The sequence below is a fragment of the Protopterus annectens genome, chromosome 16.part0, assembly GCF_019279795.1.
Source record: "Protopterus annectens isolate FY-2018-M chromosome 16.part0, PAN1.0, whole genome shotgun sequence".
NCBI lineage: Eukaryota > Metazoa > Chordata > Ceratodontiformes > Protopteridae > Protopterus > Protopterus annectens.
In genome coordinates, this window is record NC_056750.1 from 684,254,069 (window position 1) to 684,267,521 (window position 13,453).

Consider the following 13,453-nt stretch of genomic DNA (forward strand, 5'->3'; position numbering starts at 1 on the left):
TATATATGGATACATACACAAGTTTGCTTTGGTGTGTGTTATACAACTGCCTCTATCTCTATGTGTGTATATAACTATCATGGATATGTGGCTCCTGTCTATAGGATGTCTGCTTCTTTTCTCACAAAAAAGCATCAGTTCACCTGGCTTGGATTGCTGTTTGAGTTGTTCTGGTGCATCAGTCTTCTCTATTAATAATGGACATAGTCTTACTAAAGAAGTCACGTTTATTACCAGCTGCCACTGACTGAGTATATCTTCCTTCTTTTACTGTGAAGGAAGTGCACGTATCACTGTATATTTACTCCCTTGCATTAACAGTCTATCATTCAGTTACCAGTGGATATAAAAAGTGTACACATACCTGTTAAAATACCAGGTTTTTGTGATATAAAAAATGAGACCACAATAAGTCATTTCAAAACTTTTCCCACCTTTAATGTGACTATAACCTGTACAATTCAATTGAAAATCAAACAAATATGTTAGGGGAAAAATATAAAAAATTAAAAATGTACAATAAGCTGGTTGCATAAGTGTACACACCCTTAAACTAATGCTTTGTTGAAACACCTTTTGATTTAATTACAGCATTCAGTCTTCTTGGGTACACACCTGCCATCAATTAAAGAGACTCTGATTAACCCCAAATAAAGTTCAGCTGTTCTAGTAGGATCTTCCAGACATTTACTCAGTTGCCTGCTGCAGCAAAAGCCATGGTTCGCAGAGAGCTTACAAAGCATCAAAGGGATCTCATTGTTGAAAGTCATCAGTCAGGAAAAGGGTACAAAAACATTTCCACAGCATTGGATATACCATGGAACACAGTGAAGACAGTCATCAAAAAGTGCAGAAAATATGGGACAACAGTGGCGTTGCAAAGAACTGGACGTCCCTCCAAAATTGATGAAAAGACAAGACAAAAACTGGCCAGGAAGGCTGCCAAGAGACCTAAAGAAACACTGAAGGAGCTGCAGGAATTTCTGGCAAGTACTAGTTGTGTACTACATGTGTCAACAATCTTCCGTATTCTCCATATGTCTGGACTATGGGGTAGGGTTGCAAAATGGAAGCCTTTTCTTACATAGAAAAACATCCAGGCTCGGCTAAAATTTGCAAAACAATACATCAAGTCTCCCAAAAGCATGTGGTAAAATGTTCTATCATCTGATGAGACCAAGGTTAAACTTTCTGGCCACATTTCCAAAAGGTATGTTTGGCGTAAAAACAACACTTTGCTTCACCAAAAGAACACCACTCCCACAATGAACCATGGTGATGGCAGTATCATGCTTTGGGGTTGCTTTTCTTTCGCTGGAACTGGGGCTTTAGTCAAGGTGAAGGGGAATTATGAACAGTTCCAAATACCAGTCACTTTTGGCCCAAAACCTTCAGGTGTCTGCTGGAAAGCTGAAGATGAAGAGGAATTTCACCTTTCAACATGACAATGACCCAAAGCATGCATCCAAATCAACAAAAGAATAGTTTCACCAGAAGAAAATTAAAGTTTTGGAATCGCCCAGACCTAAATCCAATAGAAAATCTGTAGGGTGACCTGAAGAGGGCTGTGCACAAGAGATGACCTCACAATCTGACAGATCTAAGGCACTTTTGCAAGGAAGAGTGGGCAAATATTGTCAAGTCAAGATGTCCCATGCTGATAGACTCCTACCCAAGAAGACTGAATGCTGTAATTAAATCAAAAGGTGCTTCAACAAAGTATTAGTTTAAGGGTGTGTACACTTATACATCCAGCTTATTGTACGTTTTTTATTTTTTTATATTTTTTTCCCCTAACAGATTTGTTTTTCAATTGAATTGTGCAGGTTATGTCATGTTAAAGGTGGAAAAAGTTTTGAAATGATTTATTGTGGTCTCATTTTTTATATCACAAAAACCTGGCATTTTAACAGGGGTCTGTAGACATTTTTTATATCCACTGTACTTTTGCCAGTGGAATGTGCCAGAATGCATTGATCTCTTCTGCAAACCATGAATGGACTCTAAAGGTACCAGCTCTAGCATGCATCAAGGAGTAATATCTTCTTAAAGTCAAATCAGAGGAGATCAATTGATACAATGGCATGGGTGAGGGCAACCATCAATGACAACCATAACCCAGGTTTGATTAAAAACACAGATACCAAAGGTCCAGCAAGGAGGAAAAATCAGATTATTGGTTCTCCAGCCTTAGAATAAAGATGGAAAATTAAGTGCTGTGGCATTACTTCCCACATGAGGTAAGAGAAGAGGATGAATAGGCAGATTTATCTCAGGGAATGCCTATGACAATTTATGTACATGGTTTACCTGTGACCTATTGCAAGTCTGTGGCCAGGATGGGTGAGGAATAGCATGCGGAGCAAAAAAGAAAAACTTTCCATTCAGCAGTGTGACAGCCAAATGTATCAACTCCCTGGCTCCTACTCAGTGGGGTGACAAGTGAGATGTAGCAGTCAATCAGCCAAGTACAATGTGGTTTGATATCAGCTAGTGACAGGAACACCAAAATGTTGTATATATAAAAATAGCAAAGGAGACAAGGCTCTTTTTTACAGTCACCAGGTGCAGTATGAGTACCATACCATGGCTGGCTTTCAGAAATGATTTCTCTGATCATCATACCTGATACATCCTTTTGACATGAGCTCCATTTGTACCAGATGTTTTCCCCATGAGCTGAGTTACTGTGCTGCATAGCTTGTAGAGACAGTAGATGATTTGCCCACTTCTGGCTGGATACACACAGCTCATGGCTGAGATGTAGTGGCGGTGCTCCATGTTGCTTTCGGTATGCGTTGTGAGCTTCCAAAACCTCTTGTTCAAACTGTTTCGCATCATACCCTGTAACACATAAATCCATCATGCTGAAAGGCACCTTAATATTTAAAATCATGATCACTGAAAGAACCATTTCACCATTCACAGAAAACTAAGCTGCCTGCATCACTTAGACTTCATTGACAATTCATCTCTCTTCAAGATCTCTAAATGTTTATATTTTATGATATATTCCATTTATATGTCATTTGACATTACCTATACATAATAAAAAAGAAAACTGAACACTGAATACAACATAATCTCCCACCACTGTGGATCTACTACTTCTCATGTAGATATTTCTATTTAACTTACTCACAGTTACTAATTTTAGTTTCATCCATTACAGATTTGTAGCCTAACCGTGTTTATTTCATATGACTGTTGTCCAGCTGATTTAAACCCATTTGTCTAAAGCACATTTGCATGAAGTCATACTTGCCTGAAGTGTCAAGTCAGCCAAGAAAAGTCTTGACGGATCTTTGTAGGCCCGACTGAATTTCTAAAGTAGATTGAGTACAATGGGCATAAATTTCGCAGAAGTTCCTGCTGCTGGGTACAGAAATGATGCTACCATACCACCTATGATACAGAAACCCTCATGCAAATAAGGGAAAGTCTGGGGCAGTAGGCATGTCTCTGTCTTGGAAAACAACATAAGGAAAACAAAGATGTATGTGTTGGAGACTCAGGTAAGCTCACAAACCGTACACACAAGCTTGTGCAGCAAGGGGTCTTACCACTCTACAGAAGGTATCCTCTAATCCACAAATATATCCAAGCATAAAGCCAAGTTAACAATAAGCCTACTGTCTATGGGGAAGAGTATCTCCTTCCCTTTTCTAAAACATTCTTATGCTATTTGAGTATTGAGCTATAATGTTTTAATGCTGCCATTACTTAAAAAAATCTTATTTACCCATCAGAGGAAAGACATATTCTGATGTTCAAGTGGTACTCTTTATCAGTTTGTATGACAATAAAATGCTAACTTAAAGCTCCATGGTAAGCTGGAAAGCATCATAACCTTACTGCATTACCATGAAGACTGTTGGTCTAATGTTTTGCTTTTCCCATAACCCTGTTCCCTGCAGTGATTACTGTATTCCAGAAATACTGACCACGCTTATCTATACCCTCACTCAGATATATTTGTACTTATGTTTTCCATGTTCATCAAAGAATATCATGATCCACTATGTCAGGGCTCAAAATACCATAAATTAAATATTAAGAATTAAAAATGCTGTAAGTCTAAAACATTGACTATATAACAACACAAGTGTCAAAAATATTATATATGTTGTTATCTGGGTACCTTGTCCCTCCTGCACAACAAACACACAAAAAAAACAAAAAAAACAAACAAACAAACAAATACACACGCACACAGAGCAGAGGCTCTGCCTCCCACATCCCTGATTTTTATGGGCCAGATTCCAAAAGGGTTGCTCTCAGTATAAGTCTGCCCTGATTCCGAAAGACTTGCACTTAGTGTAACTGACTGACTTTGGTGTAAGGCCGACCTATAAACAGGCTTACAGTGGCAGCCAGATTTGCTTACACTGACAGCAAGCCTTTTGAAACTGGGCCTTACATTTACTACCATTTAGGATGCACAGACTTTGGAGGCAGCATTCATAGATTAATAGATAAGTACTAGGCTAGCTGCTCTTGCAGGCCATTTTAAGGCTAGACAATTTCCCTTTTTGTGCTCAGATTAACCTATCCCATTTGGGGAAAAAACTGTCCTTGTCCATCCTAAGGTCAATAATTATATATATTACCCCTAATGAGAGTAACTGGGATCTTCTCATAGATAATTAGAGGGGGCCCATGCATGGGATAAACCATTTCTAGTCGATGCTCTAATACCTTACTGTCAGCCTAATTAACTGCTACTCTCCTTCATTTTTCCTCCCTTCCACATTATTGCATATTATACCTAAACTGATATTCTACATTACCAGTTGCACTCATGTTTGTCTTGTATATTTAAACTCATTTTATTATTAAACATTGTAAACTAGTACTCCTTAAACTGCATTACCTATCTGCATCTTATTATTCTTTATTCGTTTTGATTCTGTAACTCAATCATGTATGTTTGTTTGTATGCCTGTTTGATTGTCTGCTTGTTTTGGAGCTTTTCTGCTTGGGCCTCTAATTAAAATGGGCTCAGTGTGTTCCAGTAGACATTTCAGTAAACAAATACAAATAAAATAATAAATAAACAAATTTAGGAGCTGCCTCTGTCCATTAGTAGTACAGAAGGTAGTCTTGTGGTAAACTGTCTATTTCCTAACCATAGGTTCAAGATGCCCTTGGATAGGGATGGACTTGGATTTATATGGATAGGGACTCTATTTCAGATCAGTAGTATCCTTTGTGAGATATAACTGTCTCTCCAAACCATTCTGTTGATGTTGCAGAAGAGGTTTAGATCCCTAGACTGAGTATTTATGATGCCATTGACTTGCTGATGTGCAGTAAATTCATCAGAAATGGGTATCCAATGGAATTAGCAACAATATCACACTTAGTGCAAAGCAGAGTTAACGTTACAAGCCAAAATGTAAAGCTGTATGATACTATATATATATATATATATATATATATATATATATATATATATATATACATACACACACACACACACATACATACATTTATATATATATATATATATATATATATATATATACATACACACACACACACACACACACACACACACACACACACACACAAATATATATATATATATATATATATATATATATATAGGCAGATACTAGGCTATCTGCCCAAAGGCATTTATAAGCCTAGCCAGAACTGTGTTGGTTTTTGCCGCCCCCTTACATTAGTTCCCTTTGCCTCTGTCCAGCAGAGCCATTGAAGTGATCCCTGGGGTAAACTTTCTGTTTCCCATCCACTCGTCAAGGTTTCTCTTGAAGAGGGTTAGCGAAGAGCTCTGCCTAATGTAGACTGGAATCTTGTTCCAGAGCATGGGAAGTCTCTGGGACAGGAATCTATCCCTCCAGCATGTCCTATTTATTGTTGTGGTTAGGTTTATATCACTAGAGCGTGTGGCTCGAGGGGATATGGTTTTCTTTAGGTGGAGCATGTCCATCAATTCTGGGTTGGACATGGCCTTGTATGTCAGGCATAGATCACCTCTGAGTAGGTTTTATGCAACCAAGCACAGCTTGAGTTTCTTCAGTCAAACTGCATAGGGCATCTGTTTGAGGCCACTTATTCTCCTGGTGAGGTACTTCTGTGGTCTTTCCAGCTGTTGCGGGTGTCTTGTAAGGTAAATCCCAAATGGGGTGTTGTACTCTATGATGGGTCTGATGAGTGATGCGTAGAGAGGCACAATGACCTCTTTTGATCTGGATGCAAACCCTTTTGTGAGTAGGTGGGCCACATAGGATTTTCTAACCACTTTGGCAATGTGATTATCAAAGAAGAGATTACTATCTACTTGGGTCCCCAGATCCCTTATGAAGTATTCTGTATTTAGGGGACTACCACCTATGTGGTAGTTTGTGGGTACTTTGTTTATTCCAAAGGGAATGACTATGCACTTTTTGGCATTTAGCTTGAGGCCATGGTTTTGACACCAGGTATCTGTCTCAGTGAGACCCTTTTGGAGTATGTCTGTGTCATCCGGAGAGTCAATTATAGCCCCTAGTTTGCAGTCGTCTGCGAACTTGGTCAGCCATAGACCTCCTTTGCTGGCCTGTACCTCTGAGAAGTATATGCTGAACAGGAGGGGTCCTAGGACTGAGCCCTGGGGAACACCACTTGTAACCGGTTTAGAGTCAGACCTAGCTCCTGCAATTCTTACCATGTGGGTTCTGCCCATGAGCCAGTTGGCAACCCACCTCATGACGTAGGGGTTTATGTTCAGGCTGGTGAGCTTGTCTATAATACCAGAATGGGGAATGGTATCAAAGTCTTTTGTGAGGTCTAGGTAGGCTGTGTGGACCACCTTTTCCTCGTCTATAGCCTTGGTAACTGTCTCAAAGTCATCATAGGTTCATAGGTTCATAGGTTATTACTAAGCTAACTTCCCTTGCGAGCCATTTTAAGCCTAGACAATTATCCCTTGTGAGACTCAAACCCTGCACTTTGTGTTTGTAAGGCAAACACCTTACCATTAGGCCACCCCCCCATCAGGTTTAGGAGGCATGATCTGCCCTTAACAAAGCTGAACTGAGTAGGGTCCAGTGTTTGGAGGTTCCCAATGTCTCTGTTAATGAGATCCATGATGATGCACTCCAGAGCCTTGCAGACCAAGCTAGTCAGGCTTATAGGGCGATAGTTTCCGAGGTCTGTTGTGGCTCCACCTTTGTGGAGTGGAATAACTGTTGCTGTGCACCACTCTATGGGCACATAACCTGTGGAGAAGCTAAGTTTAAACAGTGTGTTTAGGTGAGGGGTTAGTTCATCTTGAGCTCGTGTACGATGCAGTCTGGGACATCGTCCAGTCCCACTGATGCTGTGTTTTTGGATTTGAAGAGGGATGTTTTAACCTGAGTGTCTGTGATTTCAGGGGCACTACATTCTTCTGGTATGGTTATGGTTATGGTTATGGGCCCTTTTGGGGGTGAGAGGGGGGTAAAGTTTTCACTGAACCTGTCTGTCAGGATGTTGGCGATATCGGTCGTTTCAGTGTATTTTGTGCCATTCTGCACTAACTCCGAGCAGATCTAAGAATTGCCACTTAGATTCCTGACATAGCTAAAGAATGCCTTGTGGTTATCTTTGGAGTCCTAGGCAATTTTTCTTTTGAAGCCAGCCTTGGATGATTTTATGAGGGATCATAGTTTCTTGCTGATACTGATCAGGGATGTCTTACCTTCTTGGGATTTTACTCTTTTTTGTACTAGTTTTCTCCTTCTATTGTATGACTTGTTTATGACAGCTAGGCTGGTTGCAGTGGGGTAGATGTAACAATTAGTGATGTTTGAACATCATGAGATGTAAACTCTTTATAGTTCCGCAATTATGAACATCTAGAAAAGTGAGTTTCTAGCTATGTCATGATTTTAGATGGCTTAATTTTGAGCCTCAGTGATGCATACATATTTTATTTATTTATTATTTACTTACTGGGAAAGTCCGACTTGGAACTAAGCCAATTTTTAGCAGAAGCTGGGGAGCACACTCCAGTCATATATCTTTGTACCGTGGGAGAAAACCCACATGAATGCATGGAGGTCATGCAGACTCTGCATAGAAGGCACGTCAGCCAAGAATCGAACCGGAGAACCTGTTGCTATGAGGCGACAATGCTACCACTGCACCACTGCACCGTCCATATTACTTGTAAACTGTTAAGTGGCAGGAGATGAACTAACCTCATATGGTCAACAACATATTAGTTTACCTCCTGCCATTTGTGAGGAGTTCAATGTACGTAGACATGTGGAAACTGGAGGATTTCAATCAGTGAATGGAACAGCCCACTGCCCACCTAAACATAAAAATAATACCCGCAATGAAATTCAGTAATACTCATATTGGAAAAATCACAGTTAAAGTAAGCAGGCAAATGTGCCTGTAACAAAATGGGAATATTCAATGATGTGAAAAATGGCTCTGTAGTGTGGAGGTGCACCAATGGTTAGATGTGGATGAATGATTGGGTCACCGTTAGTTCTTCTCTGAGATTCTCATTCAGGCAGACATACTGTGACCTAAGAGGAGCTTACTTAATGTTATAGATGTGTGGGGGAGTTGTGTCCTAACCAACCCAAAAAGGATGTAAGGGTTCAGAGCCCCACAAAGAAATCAGCATTTTGTTTGTTTCTTTGGGGGAAAATGATGGCCAGTAAGTAACCTGCCAAATACATGCATCAATGGCTTCCTTGTCAAGACGTTTCATGTGTGACCACAAATAAATGCAGCTATGTTTATTAAGGACATTATTTTACGAAAGAAACTTCTTACCGCTGCTGGAATTTCTGCTCCAGTTCTGTGATTCAGAACAGCAAGGACTATAGATGAAATAAAGAAAAGATGGCACTGAGCCCAGTATTGACCAAATCTGTGCTTTACACATCTAGTCCTGGAGTATTGGCAAACCATCTTCCACATTCCAGGAAACTGATCAAGCATCTTGCCTGAAGAATACCTACACCTAGTCCTTCTTATCAAGCTGTGGTATTATCCAGTGCTATGGTACAAATTAGTGACCTGGGCTTCAGAGATACCAGCAGGGAGGATATGCGTGAATGTCCTGGAATGGGAGGGTCAGATGTACAGGGCACATAAATTTGATCTCCCTAGTGGAGGCCAGTGAAAGAGACAAAATGATGCAGCGTCTATCACATAAACTTGAAACCAAAGAAAATCAATGCCAAATGACGGTCCAGAAATGGTCCAAGAATTAATTTGTTAAAACTAAAAAAATAAAATGAGTGTTTTCTTTTCATGGATAAAACAAAAGCCCTCATTTTATTGTTTTAATAAATTAATTATTGGACCATTTCTGGAGGCCAGGGAAAACCACTGTTAAGTGTTTCATGGTGGTGGGTAAAGACAGCTTGCTGATATCTGCCACTTCCAGAAATAAGGGATGGTTTGGCATGGTCTGCCCAGTGCAAATCCCACATGTGGGGCATTAAGGAGGCTCATGGCAGAACTATATTTGAGCAACTATATGACGCTGCATTGGAATGCCTCAGTCTCCTCACTGGTCCCAAACATGAGATGGATAAGTTCAGAGGAGTAAGAAAGGCTGGTTGACTTGAAAATTGAGGAGAGACACTAGCAACAGCTGATGGTCAGCTGTAGTTGCCAGTGGAAGCAAAATAAAAAAAAAACTGTTGTATTACTGTGTCAGCAAAAATGGCAGTAACGATTCTTCCAGCGCACGCACATATAAACAAACACATGTGCATGAGATGGATACATACACACACACATACATGCACACATTTTTGCATGCAGTGTGTATTTCTGTGCAAATGTGTGTGTATAATGAATAGTGATGTCTATACACACACACACACACACACACACACACACACACACACACACACACACACACACACACACATTTATGCATGCAGTGTGTATGTCTGTGCAAATGTGTGTGTATAATGAATAGTGATGTCTATATACAGTATAAATTGGTAGTAAAAGCGTAAAAAAGTTAATGTGGATCTGAAAACCTGTGGTTAAAAGAAAGATTAAAAGTCCACAAAGTTGAAGATGTTGGCCTCAAACAGATAAGGATTTCATGAACAAGAGTGAAGACTTTTAGGGAACTGATCAGAGGATGCAGTGGTGTAGTGGGAGTCTATGTACAGATTCACTTATAGCCTACCAGGACTTTTAGGGAACTGCTCAGAAGATGCTGTGGTATAGTGGGAGTCTATGTACGGATTTACTTGTGGTCTACCAGGAACTTTGCTGTGGATTTATCTAAGAAAGTACAAGGACCAAATTGAATGTGTCGGGGCATTTTGATAAGACCTGCTATATAAAACTGGTATATATGACAAAGTATCTTTCATCAGGTTCTCTCTCTCTCTAAGGATGAAACATTTACTAACCTCCTAGGAGACAATATTATCAAATGACCAGAACAAAACAATCACAGGGTTTTTTTACTCCTTGTATAGCCATTCCAAAATGTTACCAAGCAAATTACCAGGGAAGAGATCTTAAAACATCAGTTTATATGGAAGGGTCTGTAGATCTCCTGTTATAAGCCTGATTTCTGAACATGTTGTGTTATGTTCTAGACAGTACATGTACCCATACCTCTCAAGTGTACCTCATTACGAGGAACGTACCTCATTTGGGGTCTTAAAAAGTTCATGTTCCTCGAAGTTCCTCAAAGTTCCACATTGAAAGAGTCTGTCACACATTCAGTGTTAGGAATTTTTTTAAGTGAAATCCATGGTAAATAGAAACTAAGCATATTAATTCATTAATGGATCTTCTTTATAAGTAAAACCAGCATATTTTAACCATTCTATGACCTTCCTAGTTGAAGTTGTTAGTAAGCCATTAGTATGTGTTCCACATTTTGCCCATTTGTTCCACATTATGAAGGCGAGTGTTCCTCATTTTGGAGATGGAAGGTTGAGAGGTATGCATGTACCAACACTTCAACCCCCCACTCCCCACTATAGCTAAAAACATTCTGCATAATAATCGCTCGTCCTTCCACTTTTGTGCTTCAATGAACTTTCCCTAATTTTTAATATCCATGCTCTGTCAGAAAAAGTCTTGCAAGTAAAGGAAAAAGTCACAGGCTTGACTAGAAAGAAAAAAAAAGTGCGTAGAGTGGAAAATATTTGTTTGGGCTAAGAATCATGTGTTTTAATCAAATCTTCCTTAGTATCATAACTATAACTCAACATCTGCTTTTTATTTCTGTCTAGTATTGTACAGCCATACAAGACAATTGCATTTTCAGGAATTTCAGCGTGATTATTGACATAACAGCATCTCCTTGGGACTTGACCTTTATCAAACAGAAAATAGCTATTATTTGGACCTTTTTTACATTATTTTTTCTTTCATTTTCATAATGGGAGCCATGCTTCCTTTTTGTGGTATAAAATATGTGCACCAGAACCAGCTGTCAGTTTTCATGAACACCACTTCCCTTCCCCAATCTCCACTGCCTGCAGTATGAGAAGTGGCCACTAAGTGGCAACATTTGCTTGATTACAGCTATTAGAGCCCATGGACAATTGTCTCTGACACTTTCTCTAGCAAACATCTCAGATGAAGAAATAGCATTTTAGTAAGTGCTCGCTTATTTCCTGGCCCTCCTGGCAATAACCAGTGCAATTTATTAATATCTGACTAAATCAATTGCTTTTCATGAGGCTATGAAAACAGAAGAGCACACACAGTGAAGATATGCTGCCTATGTACAGTATCTTTAAATCACTACTTTCTAATGTTCTGAACATCCAAATTAATTGTAATATTACAACTGCATTTTTAAATAAAATGAAATTATTAAAAAAATAATACTTGGGGACAGATACATGATCAATCTTGTGAATCTTAGAAGTTAACAGACATCATTTTTATTAAAATGGATTTTTAACTTTCACTTTCTGAGGCAGATGATAAAATCTTCTACTATGTTACTGATTTGGAGACCAACAACATTGGACTAGTTGATTATAGCAATGATGGGATGAAGTGGAAGGAGGTGGATATCTTTTGAAGAAGAATGAAATTTATGTTATTTTGCAGTTTATGTACAAGTAGAATAAAAGGAGTTTTGCTTTTATGTCTAAAGAAAAATAATGATATAGTGCGTTAAAGGAATCAGTGCCTTAGAGGTTTTTTGTGTCCTTTCCTGTACAGTACAATCCTTTTATTACATTAAATAACTTTCTTTTTTTCAAAATCTAGATGTTCTTTATGAATTGAATGTACATAGTTCTTAAGGACTTAAGATAATGGTTTAAGTCGCACACAATGGACATAAAGGAAATTGCACAGCAATTGCCAAGACTGGTACCATCTAGTGTTTTTTGCAGTGGTTCTTTAGATTTGTGTTCTAAAATATTTTCTGTAGCTGATAAAATGATTTACTTCTCTAATACTGTGACACTTAAATTTCTGAATGTCTTAGGATTTTCCTGATATTTCAACATAAAAACTATTTGCCTTCTTCAAGATATGCTTGAAAACCTTTTGTGGAGACTGCTAAACAATAAACTTTGTAATGTGCCTGGCTGTGATAGTAAATATTTCCTGATGTTTTCCAATGTGTATCTGATAGCACCTTATCTCACTGCAGTTCTTCTGTTTCTCCTGTCATAATCAAAAAGACAAGCTTGGATAAAGAAATAACCTTATCCAAACAATACTCTAACTATATTAGGAACCCTTCTATGTCCCCCAAGATCCTTCTGTTTCAGATTTTCGTCCCCTTTAATCAGGATCTGTATAACAAGGTTAAGCTGATGAAAGTTTTGTCTAGTACATTTTATATGACAGCAAATTAATTTTTAGTGTAGCAAACTGGGTAGGATGCTGGTATGTTTATTTATTTATTTAGATTTGTTGACCGGGAGTGTCTGACTGGACGTAGGTCGATTTTCAGCAGAGGCCTGGGGAGAAAAGCTCCACAGTTAAAATATACAGACAGTAGTTCCATTGGATTTACATAGCAATTAGCAATTTGATCAAAATAGCAATTAAAAATTACAGTTACAGCTGAAGAACATAGTACATCAGTAGACAACTAGAACTTTATCATCTGCGAAGTACATAACAGACATTAACAATCATTACAATAAAAAGTTCATGCTGCATAATAAGTAGTTAGGCTTATGAGCATCTGAGCTTGCTATAATCAAGGTAGTTAGTGGGGTGGAAAGAAAGGCAGTGGGTGGATGTGGTGGGTGATATTAGAGGGGGAGTTGCAAGGGCATAGCCAGCATGTTTTTAGGTGCGCTTTTAGTAAAGTTTTGAAGTGGGTGCATGATGGTACAGAGGTAATTGTGGGTGGGAGGGAGTTCCATAATTTGGCTATGGCGCAAGACAATAGTGCTTCTCCAGCAGAGTTATTGGCTTTAGTGATGTGTAAGTGATTTTTGTTGCTGGATCTTAGTGGTCTAGTGGTGTGATAGGGTTG

The 13,453-nt window shown here is 38.9% G+C and overlaps 1 protein-coding gene across 3 annotated transcripts in view; it reads right to left on the minus strand.

Moving 5' to 3' along the window:
• Nucleotides 1–13,453, minus strand: part of LOC122790830 — a 754,878-nt gene that overhangs the window by 170,511 nt on the left and 570,914 nt on the right. For all 3 annotated transcript variants that reach the window (XM_044058466.1, XM_044058465.1, XM_044058467.1), the window contains one exon: nucleotides 2,626–2,844. In XM_044058466.1, the coding sequence (XP_043914401.1) occupies nucleotides 2,626–2,844 (219 nt within the window). The remainder of the gene's footprint in view (nucleotides 1–2,625; nucleotides 2,845–13,453) is intronic.